This window comes from Lissotriton vulgaris, unplaced genomic scaffold, assembly GCF_964263255.1.
Source record: "Lissotriton vulgaris unplaced genomic scaffold, aLisVul1.2 SCAFFOLD_726, whole genome shotgun sequence".
Taxonomy (NCBI): domain Eukaryota; kingdom Metazoa; phylum Chordata; class Amphibia; order Caudata; family Salamandridae; genus Lissotriton; species Lissotriton vulgaris.
The window spans coordinates 491,985-507,981 of NW_028243544.1; the positions used below are offsets into that span (position 1 = coordinate 491,985).

At 48.2% G+C, this 15,997-nt stretch overlaps 1 protein-coding gene across 5 annotated transcripts in view; it reads left to right on the forward strand.

Moving 5' to 3' along the window:
• The window catches only part of SPTAN1 (spectrin alpha, non-erythrocytic 1), a 365,414-nt gene that overhangs the window by 164,208 nt on the left and 185,209 nt on the right, over window positions 1–15,997 (forward strand). For all 5 annotated transcript variants that reach the window (XM_086948611.1, XM_086948613.1, XM_086948610.1 and 2 more), the window contains exons 19-22: window positions 308–525; window positions 12,126–12,218; window positions 12,520–12,654; window positions 15,710–15,858. In XM_086948611.1, the coding sequence (XP_086804737.1) occupies window positions 308–525; window positions 12,126–12,218; window positions 12,520–12,654; window positions 15,710–15,858 (595 nt within the window). The remainder of the gene's footprint in view (window positions 1–307; window positions 526–12,125; window positions 12,219–12,519; window positions 12,655–15,709; window positions 15,859–15,997) is intronic.

The window sequence follows — 15,997 nt, forward strand, 5'->3', positions numbered from 1 at the left end:
TTGCCTTGACGCACACGACTGTCCTCTGTTTTGCGTTTTCCTCTGGTGTTGGTGTTCACTTTCTCTCTGTGTTCTCTGAAGCGCTTGCACTCCTAGATGCCACCTGGGCACCATTGCTCCGTCCCAGGAGGCTGTTGCTGCCATGCAATTTGCCACAATGTACGAAGCCTGCTGCCAGTGTCCATTTATGCTTGAGTTAGACCTGGCCCTAGAACCTATGGCCGTTCAGGGGTTCAGAGAAAGCCTGGGCTGTGCACAGGGAGTGGTCTTTGTCGGGCCACATGTAACATGCTCTGCCTCTTTTCAGGACACTTCGCAGCCGATGAAGTAAAAACCAAGATCAATGAGTTGAACATGAAGTGGGAGTCTCTGAAGACCAAGGCATCTCAGCGGCGCCAGGACCTGGAGGACTCGCTTCAGGCCCAGCAATACTTTGCTGATGCCAATGAGGCGGAGTCCTGGATGCGGGAAAAGGAGCCTATTGTTGGCAGCGTAGACTACGGCAAAGACGAGGACTCTGCAGAGGTACGATCCTGGGTGTGCACTGTAGCAGTGCCTGGGATTGAAGGGATCTGTGAGACGGCTAGTTTAAGGAGTGGAATGGAGGAGTCCTGCTGGGCGTTTTTCAGATGAGAGAAGGATCCACACGATAGCAAAGCAGCCCTTTAGGGGAAGGGCAGAGGTCCTTGAAGGGTTACATGAGGGAAAGTGCTCCAGTGAGGAGGCATATACTCTTTCCTGAGAAGAGTGAAAGAGTTCTCCTGGAGAAAGGTAGAGGAGCCTTGAGGGGTTAAATGAGGGAAAGCTCCTAATTTAAGTAGTATGGAGTCTTGCCTGAGAACAGTGAAAGCGTCATATTTTGGAAAGACAGAGGAGTCTTAAAAGAGTAATGGAAAGGATCTACTTGTGTGAAGGCTTGGGTGACCAGTGCTGTATCCATCACTGCTTGTATCCTGTGTGCATGGTTGGAGGGGTCCTTGCCCCTGAGGGCAGTATTGGGCTCCTAAGTAAAACGTGTGCCTTTGATCCTTGGTGAAGGACGCCACCTCGTTCAGATTCTTGGTCTTCGAATATGTTATAAGGAATCAAATTGGGTTCAAACTATTCCCAGCAATGGGTGTAGGAATTGTCAGAGGGACTGTGGTCAGGGAGCTGCCATAGCATCCTCAGTAAGGGATGCGGTGAACATTAAGTTATAAAGGTTTCCACCCTGGAACGTCATTCCTTAATTCCACATGCCACAGAGTCTAACATTTGGAATTCATTGCACTTTAATGTGTATGTTCGAGGCATATGAGCTGCAGATCCTACATGTTGCAATAGATCGCCACCTGGTGTTGGGCTCGGATGATTGCAGGTTGTTGTCTTCTTGGAAGAAGTCTTTTGTAGTCACAAGATAGGTGACTCCTTCCTTGGACAATACTGCGCATGGTCATCGACTCCATCCTCAGATTGTTTTTTTCCGCCACTGGGTTCGGATGAAAGTTTTCCGCTCCGGCTAGAAAGACTTTCTGCTTTTCGAAGCGAGAAACTTCAAACAAACTTCTTTCGACATCGAATAGACTTTCGACATCACCAGCTACATTCCGGTGCGTCGACGCGGACCGTTGGGCCCATCGGCGCCGTGCGGCCTACGCCTCATGGAAAGAAATCCATTCAAGAGATGCCCGGTATGTCGAGCAAAATTCCCTCATAGCGACCATCACGAGGTTTGCAACCTCTGTCTCGCCAGAACACGACGAGTCGACCTGTACAGCCTGTGTCTCCTTCCGACCGAAGACCATTCGGGATCGGAAGGCCCGTCGACACGAAATGAGGAGATCAGCACCAGCGCCGGAGGCCATCATTGAAGAGATCGTCGAAGAAGACTTATCCGAGGACGAATATCAAATCAAAGATATCTCCGAGGACGAGGCTCCACTCGGCGCAGAGGAGGACTCGCCTGATCTCCAGATTTTATCGTGGGCAGAGGATTCGGACGATTCGATCCCATCTAGACAACCCGTGAGTACATCTGCCCCTGCACGACAGACTTTACCCAAACAGAAGGCAACGGTCAGCACTCCGCCCATGAGGCCCAGTCGAGACCGAAAATTACCCTCTAACGCCCCGCCTTCGGGCCCGGCTCCGAGGAAAGAGAATACGCCTTCCGGTGCCTCGGCACCGAAAAGACACCATGTGCCAGTTACACCTCCTCCATTGGCACCGAAACATCCTTCGACACCGAAGGACTCGTCAGCACCGAAGATAATACACCCTTGGACGCCCAAAGACAAGGACACTTCGACACCTGTACCATGGATGCCGAAAACAAAACTTGTACCAAAGCCGAAAGCTTCGACTCCGAAACCTTCCAGTGAAAAAACAAAGAGGGGAAGCCACTTTCCGGCGCCACAGGTCCAGCAAGACCTGTCTCCACGCCGAAACCTCTAATATCGGTACCAAAGACCCCAGATAAGGATAAACAACCTTCGGCACCGAAAACATTGCCAAAAGACTCAGCTACTCTTCCTAAGGCAAAAAGTACTAAACAACCTCTATCGGCTCCGAAAAAATCGACGCCGAAGAAGATTATAGAAGAGGAAGAACTATTCAGGCCAGATCCTAGATACAAAAAGGTCCACATTAATCCAAAAACTGGACATGTGGAAGCAATCCCTTATAAGAAGAGACCAGCAGACACACCACTTACACCTGTGGTTCCTGCAAAAAAGGACTGTGTAACTTCTCCAATGCACCCTTCCTCTCCTTCACCTTCTTCCTCTCCTATTACTCCATACGTGGAACCTATAACTTCTTCTATCCACTCTCCTGCATCATCACACCACCCTGATGAGGAGTATGATTTGGGTGGGGGGGGGGGTGATGTTCCAGAGCCACATACATACCCTTTAGATGAGGAGGTTAACACTGAATACCCGAAGGATGATGATGCATATAATTTTGCACCAAATAATGCACCAGACATCCCTGATTCACAGTACTACCCATCAAAACCTTCCCCTACAGAGGACAGTGTTGGTTTTAATCATTTGTTAAACAGCTGCACTTTACCACGCGGTTCCAATGCACTCTGATGCCATTGAGGACTTCTTGTTAGACACTTTCGAACAGTCACAAAGGTCTACTTAAATATTACCAATGATTAAGGGAGTCATTACACATGCTCCAGTGATTTTTAAAGATCCAGTACGGTGTAGGGTGTTAAATCCTAGAATAGAGAAAAAGTATAGGCCAGCACCAGCTGATCCAGTATACATTAAGGGTCATCTGCCACTAGACTCCTTGGTAGTGTCAAAGGCACGCAAAAGGGCCAATTCTTAGACCTCTGGGGACACACCCCCGCCTGACAAAGAGTCCAAAATTATTGATGCGTCAGGGAAACAAATTTCTGCTCAAGCAACAAACATATGGCGCATAGCAAACACACAGGCTTTACTCTCGCGCTACAACAGGGCCCATTACGATCAACTAGAAAAGTTAATGGAACACCTACCAGACCAACACAAAGATCTAGCAGCAGAACTTTTACAAGAAGGCAAATTAATTTCAAATGCCTCAATTAAATGCGCACTAGATGTAGCTGACACAGCATCCAGAGCAGTGAACACTAGTGTTATTCTCAGGCGTCACGCATGGTTACGCATCTCAGGTTTTAAACCAGAGGTACAAACTAACATCCTAAACCAGCCCTACAATAAGAACCAATTGTTCGGGCCGGAAGTAGATAATACACTAGAAAAGATGAAGAAAGACACAGACACCGCTAAGTCTATGGGGGAAATACAATCCACCCAAACTAGAGGTTCTTTTCGCCGCTCCTCTCATAGAGGAGGCTCCAAGCAGACAGGAGCAGACACAACATCATCTTTTAAAACGCACACGCAGACCTCCTCTAATCGAGGATATTTTAGAGGAGGATACAGAGGCAATAACTACAAGGGAAGAGGTAGTAACAACAACTGCACCTCTTCCACACCTAAACAGTGACTTCCCTCTGCCCCCCTACAGCATTCCACTCCTGTGGGGGGCAGACTTTCACAGTTCCTACCTGTCTGGAACTCCATCACAACAGACAGGTGGGTAAGACAAATTATCCAACATGGCTACTGCCTAGAACTCACAGCAACCCCCCCAAACATACCACCCAGGCAGCGTCCAATGTCCGCAGAACACATAACTCTGCTTCAACAGGAAGTTCTAGCACTCCTACAAAAAGATGCTATTCAAGTAGTTCCATTAGAAGAACAAGGAACAGGAGTCTACTCCCTGTACTTCCTAATTCCAAAGAAGGACAGGACACTAAGGCCAATTCTCGACCTCCGGCCCCTCAACCACTACATACAATCAGATCATTTTCACAAGATCACTTTACAACAGGGAGATTTTCTGTCCACACTAGACCTATATGACGCCTATTTTCACATTCCAATACATCCTGTGCACAGGAAGTATCTAAGGTTTGTCATACAAGGACAGCACTATCAGTTCAAAGTCCTTCCATTCGGGATTACAACAGCACCACAAGTGTTTACAAAGTGCTTAGCAGTAGTGGCAGCACATCTCAGAAGACAACAAATACATGTCTTCCCCTACCTAGACGACTGGCTCATAAAGGCAAGATCGTACAACCAGTGTGTACAACACACAAAGCAAACAATTCAAACACTGCACAACTTAGGGTTTACGATAAACTACACCAAGTCGCACCTAGAGCCTTCGCACGTTCATCAATATCTAGGAGCTACCATAGACACATCTGTAGCTCTAGCCTATCCCAGTCCAGCCAGGATTCGCAGTATTCAGAACTTAGTCTCCCTTTTTCAATGCCAGCACTCTCTACAAGCCATAGTGTTTATGAAACTAATAGGCATGATGGCGTCTTGCATCTTCATAGTTCCCCACGCAAGACTGCAAATGCGTCCACTACAGGAATGTCTAGCACACCAGTGGAATCCGGCTCGAGGTCAGCTCACAGACGTGGTGTTGGTAGACGGCAGTACATATCGCTCTCTGCAATGGTGGAACACCAAAAAACTTGAGAAAGGGACGGCCGTTCCTAGACCCTGTTCCACAGATAGCGCTCACGACAGACGCATCCCTCACAGGATGGGGAGCCCATCTCCTGCATTATACCACACAAGGCCAATGGAACAACCAACAGAAACAGTTCCATATCAACCATCTAGAGCTGCCAGCAATTTTCCTAGCTCTCAAAACTTTTATAGTACAAATACAAAACAAAGCTGTCCTAATGCGAACGGACAATATGACAGCCATGTACTATATACAAAAACAGGGTGGGACACACTCTCTGCAACTGTCCCAACTTGCACAGAACATTTGGAGATGGGCCATTCCTCAAAACATACATCTGACAGTAGAACACCTTCCCGGAATTCACAACCAGATAGCAGATCTGTTGAGTCGCCAGTCACAACAGATTCACGAATGGGAGTTGCACCCACAAGTTCTTCAACCATTCTTTCAAATGTGGGGGCATCCACAAATTGACCTGTTTGCCACCCACGAGAACTCAAAAATGCCCAACCTTCGCCGCCAGGTTTCCACACCCACGGTCAGAGGGGAATGCAATATGGATGAATTGGTCAGGCAGATTTGCGTACGCTTTTCCGCCTCTCCCACTCATTCCACTAGTAGTACGCAAGCTCAGACAACAGTCCCTCAAACTGATACTAGTGGCCCCTACATGGGCACGTCAACCGTGGTTCACCACGCTACTAGATCTCTCAATGGTTTCACATCAGAAATGACAGCTCATGCCATCCCTGTTAACACAGAACCATGGAGAAGTAAGACACCCAGAACCAAGCCAGAACCAAGCCAACTGAATTTGGCGATCTGGCTCCTGAAGTCCTAGACTTTAGATACTTAAACCTACCACCAGACTGTATGAATATAATCAAAGAAGCTAGAAGACCCACTACCAGAGCATGCTGTGCTGCTAAGTGGAAACGGTTTGCAATATACTGTAACAACAAATACATTGATCCTTTGGACGTTTCCATCCAAAATATTATTTGCTACCTTCTACACCTACAAAGATCTAACTTGGCTTACTCTTCCATACGCCTGCATCTAGCAGCTATTGCAGCGTATAAAATAGACAACATCTATCTCTATTTAGAGTACCTGCAATAAAAGCATTTATGGAGGGATTAAAAAGAATAATCCAGTATGGAACCTAAATGTGGTCCTTCCAAGACTCATGCGACCCCCTTTTGAGCCGTTACATAAGTGTGAACTGCAATTCCTAACATGGAACACTGCTTTCCTTGTTGCCATCACCTCTCTCAGAAGAGTTAGTGAAATCCAAGCATTCACAACAGAAGAACAATTTTTTCAAATACATCCGAACAAAGTGGTTCTTAGACCCAATCCAAAATTCCTACCAAAAGTGATTACTCCTTTTCACCTAAACCAATCAGCAGAGTTACCAGTGTTTTTTCAAAAAACGGACTCTGTTGCAGAAAGAACTTTACACACTTTAGATGTTAGAAGAGTTCTACTAAATTACACAGACAGGACTAAATCCTTCAGAAAGTCAAAACAACTATTTGTTTCTTTCTCTCCGCCACACAAAGGCAATCCCATCTCTAAAGAAGGTATTGCTAGATGGATTGTAAAGTGTATTCAAATATGCTATCTCGAGGCCTAACGTACACTAACAGTTCCTACTAGAGCACACTCCACTCGCAAACTAGGAGCCTCTATGGCTTTCTTAGGAAACATACCATTAGAGGACATTTGCAAGGCAGCAACAGGGTCTACAATACACACCTTCACTAAACACTATTGTGTTGATGTGCAAGCCAAGCAGCAAGCTGCAGTAGGCCAAGCTGTCCTTAAAACACTTTTTCAGTATGCTGCAACGGATACAAGCGACCACCGCTAGGAGAGACACCGCTGCACAATTGTTGCAGAAGTGTACGATCTGCAGCTCATATGCCTCGAACGGAAAATGCTACTTACCAGTATGCATCAGTTCTTGGCATGTAGAGCTGCAAAATCCTACACGCCCTCCTGCCTCCCCGGGACTTGTATCCATTCCAGTACTCCTCTTACTTAGATGCACACGCATGGACATCCTTTCTCTTTACTTCTACTAACTCCATCATTTCCCATCATGGCGAAAAACAATCTGAGGATGGAGTCGATGACCATGCGCAGTATTGTCCAAGGGAGGAGTCACCTATCTCATGACTACAAAAGACTTCTTCCAAGAAGACGACAACCTGCAATCATCGGAGCCCAACACCAGGTGGTGATCTATTGCAAAATGTAGGATTTTGCAGCTCTACATGCCCAGAACAGATGCATACTGGTAAGTAGCATTTTCCTTTGTTGCTTGAATTGTTAAACAATGATTTTTGTTTCTGATCTTCATTGTCATGCCATCTAAGTATGGGTTCTGGTCTTGCGTGAAGTACACAAACTAGAACTGGTGATCGTTCTCTCAGTAGATACACGTGGTGCATGGAGAGCTGTCACAATAGTCCTGTTTTGTAAACAGAGATGCTACTGAAAGTAAAGAAATGCTAACATCTGGTCTTCTAATGATGAGGGATCGTGACTAATAGATGTTGTTGAATAGGCACACAAGTTGATTAGTGGCAAAAAGTAGTTTTGCAGCGTGAAACTTTTCTGGATTCACATGCTGTGCATTATTCGGCCATCTAGTGGTTAGGCCTGGAATTATTTCCTTTTGACTTTTTTTGAGGCGTCGACATACCACCATTTGGTGTCCTCTTGTGATGTCGACTGGCTTCCTCTGGAAGCTCCCACCTTTGGTCGCCATCTTCAGATTCTTTTTTCCGCTGTTGGGTCTGGATCGATACTGAAGGAGCTCCCAAAATTGGAGCGAAGAATCGACCAAAGATAAGGAAAAACTTCTGCAGGACCTTGTGAATAGAGTCCCACAGCAGTCCCCACTCCCGGAGGAGGGTGTCCACTCCGTGATACCAGAAAATCCTGGAGTATAGCACGCGCAAAGTGGCCCTCCCTCCTCACCTCAGCATCTAAGCAGTCCCCTTCCTGCAGCCAGCAAAGCCTACGAACAGCTGGTCAAGGTAAAAGGTCACCGCCCTCTTGGGGTCCAAGCAGTGAAGTCTCTCCTCCTCCTTCGAAGGGTGAGGGGGGAGGATAAAAGGTAGGGAGGGTAACGGACTGCCCCAGATGGAAAGAAGTAACCACTTTAGGCAGAAAAGCAGCCCTGGTCCTTAAAACCATTCTTTCAGCATGAATGGATAAAAACGGGGGCTTAGAACTAAGAGCTTGAAGCTCACTTCTGTAGTAGGGGATCTCTGTGTATAGTCATTGATTGCTCAGGGGTCCACGCACATGGGCGGGACTATTCACTAGATTACGACTATAACAGAGATACCTCTACTACAGAACTGGAGTTACAGAAAAGAAACTACTCCTTGCCCTCCTTGCCGAGGTTATTGCCATCAGAAAAACAGTCTTGAAAGACAAAAGTCTCAGGGGACATGGGTGTAAAGGCTCAAAAGGTGAACCCATTAAAAATGTAAGAACAAGGTTCAAGTCCCATTGAGGTACAATAAATGGTGTAGGAGGAAATTTATTGGTAAGGCCCTTAATGAAACGTAAAACAATGGGAGATTTAAACAAAGAGGGCTGGTCTGGCGAACAAAGAAAAGCCGACAAATAACCCCCGCAAAACCCTGCTGGGCCAAAGAAAGAGCGAATTGAAGTATATTGGACAAACGAGCCCTTAAAGGGTCAACGGACTTCACGCCGCACCAAGCAACAAACTTAGATCATCTATAAGAATGAATGGACTGGGTGGACTCACGCCTGGCCGACAAGATGACATCCATCACATCGTGCGGAAGAGAAAAGGAAATCAGGTTGCCCCGTTCAATCTCCAGCCATGAAGGTGTAAGGTCTGGAGGTGGGGGTGTAGAACCTGTAGGAAGGTGGATATCTGACTATGGTTGCCCCCAACTTTTTGCCTGGTGTTTTGCTGGTTTTCCGACTTAGTTGACCTGGGACCCTGCTATTCAGGACCCCAGGCCCACTGCTCTCTCTGTAAAATGGATTCCATGTACCTTAGGTACATATCTAATTGGATACTGAGTCACCTTATCAGTCCCTGTACAGCATACCTTAGGTATCCAGGGCATAGGTGTACCCAGGGCCTACCAGGGGCTGCAGCATGTATTATGCCACCCCTGGCTGGCCATCCAAATCTGACACAACTGGCTGCACGACAGCTGGGGCAAGGTGGTGTAATCACCCTTTGCTTTAGATATAGTATACATATATCTAACCCTAAAATGGACACAAGTATTCCTATCAGTCACTCCTATGGCAGGCCTTATCAATCCTGAAGGCAGAGTGCTTGAATTATGTGAGATGGTGCTCTGGCATGAGCTGAGCCCGTTTGCAGCTTGCGGAACCAAGTCCTAATAGCTGTTCCATGATAACGCATACCATATACTCTTAAGTGCGTTATAATCCTCGCGGTTATTTGCCAACTTTGGTATCGCTTTATCAAAACATGTCGAGTAAGGTGTCATACGAATTGGAATACTAACCCCTCGCCAATTCTGGCGACGGGGTTAGCATTCCACCCTTCTAGAGGGACACAACATGTATGTAACTGTGAACCCCCGTTAAAGTTAACTCGAGCCTCAGCATCTCAAAATGGATGCTGCCACCACGGACACAAGTCTGACCTCCTTCTGCTGGGAGTCCTTCCAGCGAGGAGAGCTCGGACAAAGCGTTTCCTGCCGTGGGAGGTGCTAGCACCACCCCAGACAGGATTTTGTGTATTAGGTAGACCAGGGCTGAAAGGAATGAGACATGCCTGGGGCACACAAGATGTCCCTGTGCATACACCGGTCCAAACCAGTTCCTGGGGCACTCCAGCCCCAGAGCTGGCGCAGGACCGGACAAAGGAAAGGGGGTGTAACCACCCCCCTTCCTGGTCTCACCCAGAGGAGGGACCTAGTCGTAGTGCAGCCCCCTTTAGCTGAATAAAGGTAGGAGTTGGTCCCATTCCCCTTTAGATTAATCTTGACAACTTCCACGAAGAACTCTTGACCTTCGACCTCCTGAACATCAGAAGACTGAAGAATCTCCCCTATGGTCAGGGAGTGACCATCCTGCTTCGCAGGCACCATCAAGCTCTTGTGCGGTTTGCTGCAAGTCCTTCCTTCCTGGAACCCGACGACCCAGCTCGACGAGACCCGGACCTCCAGACTCCTCTGACCTCTACCCACGTCCACAGCACAGCTGAGACCCGTGGGTGCGACGAGCAACTTGGAGACGGCCATCTTGAGAAACCTGCACAGCGCTTCCAGCACGACCGCCGAGGGATCCTCCAGTGAGTGCATTGGGGTCTGAGAAGCCCCACACCGACGCAGCTCCTGCACCAAAGACCAGCCCCCCAGCATCCACGAGATCTGCGTGGGGCCCTTTTGCCTGGTTGCTGCTTGTCCTGTTGTCTGGTCACTTGCCGGCTGGCTCGTGACCTCTGAGACGACGACCCGAAGAATCCAACACTGCTGGTCTGGTCCCCCAGACTGGCCCTTGCTTCCTTGTGAAAGAGAAGCACCCCGGACCCTCCTGGTCCGCACCAGACGCCATCTTTGTTCCACCGCGTGGCTTGCACTTGCCAAGGCCTGTTGACCAGATTGACGATCCAACACCGCCATCAGCAGCTGACTACGTGGGACAGCTCGTGCCTCCAGCCTGGTCGTGAAGAGCAGCTCTTGGTCCGCGCAGCTACAGAGAGAAGCGACCCGTCCTCCACCTATCTGTGGCGACAGCATCTGGTTCCCTCCTGGTTCCAGCACCGTCACTGGCTAGTGACCGAGACTCTGTCCCCTTCCCTTTCAGGACTTCTTCTTCCTAGTTCCATCCTTGGAACCACCGGACTCCTCCATCTGGCTGCCTGCCAGCAACTTCTTGTTTCAAGGCATCACCGGGATCAACGCAGCAAACCCGACACCACTTCAGCCCTATGCACCCGCAGCCTGTGGGTTAGGTAACTAAAGCTTCTAGGTGCTGAAGTCAGTGTTCACTATCCTAGTGTTCAGGTCCACTGTTGTTTTCCCTCCATCCAGTCGGGTTCGTCCGGGATCCGTAACTTTCTAAACTTGTAACTTCCATAGACTTTGGTACGCGTCCCGCGTGAGAGTTTCCACTCTGCACGTGAGTCCCGTGGGCCTCCTGCTCCTTACTTAACTAGTTTGTAGCGTAGTCCCAGCGATCCTCCAGCCTCTGGATCCTCTTACAGTACTTTCCTTTCTCGCATTCCATTGTATTGAGTATATGGTTTGTCGTGCCCCTAAGGCACTCTTGTAAATATTGTGCGAACCCGTATTTCCTTTTTAGTATTGTCATGTGCTTAGCCCTCTGACCTCATAAAGAGTTCAGAGGTGTATGTTAGTTAATAAATATCTGTTTATTTTCATAACAACCTGTGTGGTGTCCTTTCATTTGGTATTCAAGGGGTTATATGTGGTAAAACAGCTGGCTTCACATGCCATTTAGAGTTTAGCCTAAAGACTGCTTTTGTCCACACTACTAGGATAGCTGGTCTATAAGGTTGACTTACAACCAATCACCATAAGGGTCGTTTGGACTGATACAAGGTGATCACTAGAACTAGTGAGCATCATATATCTGGCCAACTTCTCACAGAGGGAATTTTAGAGATGCCCCCCGAAAAACGACCAGCCTCTAGTGGGTTCCCTGACTGGTACACACCTGCCTGCCACTAGGTGGCGGAATAATGCAGTGCATGTGAATCCAGAAAACTCTTCATGCTGCAAAACTGCTCCTACTGGTGAGTAACCATTTAGTTTTGCAGCTTGAAGCTCTGCTAGAGTTGCATGCGACCCGCCCACCTCCTCATTGAAAGTCACATGGGGGGGGGGGGATCTATGATGGTGGGCACGCACGGGGGCATTGTGGCTCTGCCTATGTAGACGCCCCCTCACAAAACAAGTGTTCCAACAAATACTTCCAGACCCAACCACTTGAAGACAGTCTTGGGTTTAAACCCATCTTTGGACCTTTTGGGCTGAAGTCTGAGTTTTCATGCGTTTCTGACTTGTTCCTCTTGGTTTCAGGCTCTTCTGAAGAAACATGAAGCGCTGATGTCTGATCTCACGGCCTACGGTAGCAGTATCCTCGCTCTGCGAGAGCAGGCTCAGGCCTGTAGGGTAAGGAGACCAGTCCTGCATTCTCCTTTCCACATTTTGATGCTTTGCTTTTTGAGTCTTAATCTAAAGATTAGGTGCAGGTGATGCTGTCCGTGGTCGGATTTATATCCATCCAAGAGCAGCTTCTGTCACTTGCAAACGCCACTCTTGCTTTGGTGCCAAATACATGTTGTATGTGATTCAGAGTGAAGATTGACAACTGCTGCTTTTGCATACGTAGTGGCCTGCGGAGATTTTATTGCAGGTAGGGTGGCATTCCAGCCATTTGAGCTGAGCACCATGTTTCTTTTCTCCTATGAAGCAACAAGTGGCGCCCACAGATGACGAAACTGGGAAAGAGCTGGTTCTGGCATTGTATGACTATCAAGAAAAGAGTCCGCGGGAGGTGACCATGAAGAAGGGAGATATCTTGACACTGCTGAACAGCACCAACAAGGTAATGTTAGCTGCCGTCACTGGCTAGTTTCAGATAACGTCCACCATTCACTTATTCTAGGGTCATTTATACACTGAAAAGCTTAGTAAGTTGTGCAACAAGCTCAGTTAAAAAAAAATTCAAATCTTAAACTGCTCCTGTAAGGTAATTGTACATCCTGGTTCACAACAATCGCTGAATATTCGGGCGTTCCATGTTGAAGTGTTAAAACAATATAGAAAATACAGATGCACCGAGAGCGTGTCTGACATCTGCCCGCCAATATCCCATCACTATATCTCCATTAATGTTCCCAAGACTGGAATAATATCTACGTCCTTCTGAGATCCCTCCGATCTCAGACAAGATACAGTCAATGCCTGTATAGAGCAATACATTTTTAAATATTTATAGGAGTGAATGAAAATATTTAGAACCGTGCTAAAATCACAAATGGGGTTGGAAACTGCCCTCTGTTGCTCCAGCATTTTCCATTTTCACCATTTCAAAGAGAGACTGTCCCCAGATATGCCTGTGATGCAACTTGAGACTGGGGTGACTTTTTGGACCCCTGAAAATCTAGTGCAGTTGATCTCTTGTCCATGCGAGTGATCATCGCTGGTGAGTGGTGCCCGCCGTAGTACAGTCCATCTCTGGTCCATGCGAGTGAGCATCACCGGTGAGAGGTGCCCCCCATAGTGCAGTCCATCTCTTGTCCTTGCGAGTGAGCATCACCGGTGAGGGGTGCCTGCCGTAGTACAGTCCATCTCTTTTTCCATGCGACAGATCATCACCGGTGAGTGGTTCCCGCCATAGTGCAGTCCATCCTTGTCCATGCGAGTGAGCATCACCGGTGAGTGGTGCTCGCCGTAGTGCAGTCGATCTCTTGTCCAAGTGAGTGAGCATCACCGGTGAGAGGTGCCCCCCGTAGTGCAGTCCATCTCTGGTCCATGCAAGTGAGCATCACCGGTGAGAGGTGCCCCCCATAGTGCAGTCCATCTCTGGTCCATGCGAGTGAGCATCACCGGTGAGTGGTGCCCGCCGTAGTGCAGTCCATCTCTGGTCCATGCGAGTGAGCATCACCGGTGAGTGGTGCCCGTGGTAGTACAGTCAATCTCTTGTCCTTGTGAGTGAGCATCACCGGTGAGAGGTGCCCCCCGTAGTGCAGTCCATCTCTGGTCCATGCGAGTGAGCATCACCGGTGAGTGGTGCTCGCCGTAGTACAGTCAATCCCTTGTCCATGCGAGTGAGCATCACCAGTGAGTGGTGCCCGCCGTAGTACAGTCAATCTCTTGTCCATGCGACTGAGCGTCACCGGTGAGTGGTGCCCGCCGTAGTGCAGTCCATCCTTGTCAGCATCACCAGTGAGTGGTGCCCGCCGTAGTACAGTCAATCTCTTGTCCATGCGAGTGAGAATCACCGGTGACTGGTGACAGTGTGTGCTGCCGGGAATGAGCGGCCAATAAACCTGCGACAAAGCAAGGCTAGGATTGTGTTAATCTGCCTCTGTACAAGCGACTGGCCCCATTACTCTCTACCCTAACAATTGTGACGAGATTTATACCCCATCTGGTTGATTCAGAGGTATTGAATGTTTCAGGTCTAATGGCCTTTCACCCACTGTGGGCTACTTCAAGAGATTCAAATCTCTACGTGAAGTGTTCATTTGAGAATGGGAAGCTTGTAGTGGAGTACCTGTGCTGCTTGCAATTCCCAACCAAGAAGGCTGCGATTAAGAGCCACGCCCCCCCCACCCCCACCTAATAGTGAAGATCCACGGAAGGGCTTGCTGGTGATATAGTAAAGTATTTGTAAACGTTCTGTATGTGCAGCCCACTGTTTAACCAGCATTGGCCCTTGTCGCCTGCAGCTCCTCAAAGCCACCTTTAACCACTACTTGCCTAGAGCTGTTTAGAAGGGCTCTGATCTTTAAGGCTGGTGCTTAAAATGTGACTCTTTTAAACCTTGGCTCTCCTGCTGCAGACTGTGCTTATAGTGCAGTCATCAGCGTCACAAGGACGGTTTGTGGGAAGGGCCGAGGAGGCCTGTTCCTAGCGCGCCGAGGAGCCTAGTGCCTTGAGCGCCTGATCCACACATGCCAACTACCTTCACTCAATCCATCACTACTGTGTGATATTATTCAAGGTTCAAATTAGTAGTAGGCTCCTATTCCTGTCTTTCATGTGTTACTCAATGGCGGTCTGTACCTTTGGCTTGGCGCTTTGATACGGCATCTGTACAAATATACTGACTGACAAATGTGAAGTCACCAGTATGGGATCAAACCGTACCTAGAAGAAACCTGGTGGAGCCCCCTCTTTTTCTCATGATAGTCATTATCTGCACCATGACACCGCTAGGTGAATAACGCCCATCGGTTCTTCTCTTTACATGCCCTGGGTACTTAAGGCAAATAGCCCCATCTATCCTTCACCGCAATGTGACATTTCACTTGCTGTTTTGTGTTCCTGTGATCGCAGTGCGGTTTTGTTTTCATGGTTCAGTTTGCTCAGTTTTTACTTTTTTGCTGGATTTTCTTTGCTAATAATTTCTTTTCTGCAGGAAATGGAACATGCCCTAATGAGTTGCCTAGTCCCTAACCTGTTCATAGAATTGGGAGGCACCACTGGCCTGCTGTAGTCCTCCATTATCACTCTAAATCCTTAAAACATCCTTTGTGGGTGAACAGGTGACTTACCTGTGGTCGTTTTCTATCTTGAGTCACTCAAAGTTGCAACCAATTGATCACATACTGTGGTTTCTAGCCATTGCATTCTGGACACCAGAGAGTAAATGAAGATAAGGTGCAGTGGCTGACCATGCTACCATCCTAAGTAGTAATGAAGGTCCAGACGAGACCGAGGGACCGAACCACGAAGACAGGATAAACCTTTTCTAAGATGGTCCTCGATCAAACATGACAGACAGGTTTGTGGCACTGCGCCACCTGCCCTTGCTGAAGAACAATTGTTGGCTAGCAGGGCCCTTCGATGTAAACCGCAGATCTGAAGCTCTTCAAGACCTTGTTTTTGAAATCTGTCTGCTCTGAAGGTTCTCATTTCTCTCTCCTTTTCAGGACTGGTGGAAGGTGGAGGTGAATGACCGTCAGGGATTTGTGCCTGCAGCGTATGTAAAGAAACTGGACCCTGCCCAGTCGTCATCCCGGGAGAACCTTCTTGAAGAGCAGGGCAGCATTGCATTGCGGCAGGAGCAGATCGACAACCAGTAAGCCTTCTCAAGAGTTGCACCTGTGTAGAGTCTCTTGATCCTCAATATGAGAAGTCCAGAGTCTGGAGAAAGATCTGCGTCTCCCCAGCAGGAGTAGAAATGAGCGAGCCCTTGCCGTGCCCCAGGCACTGAGAAG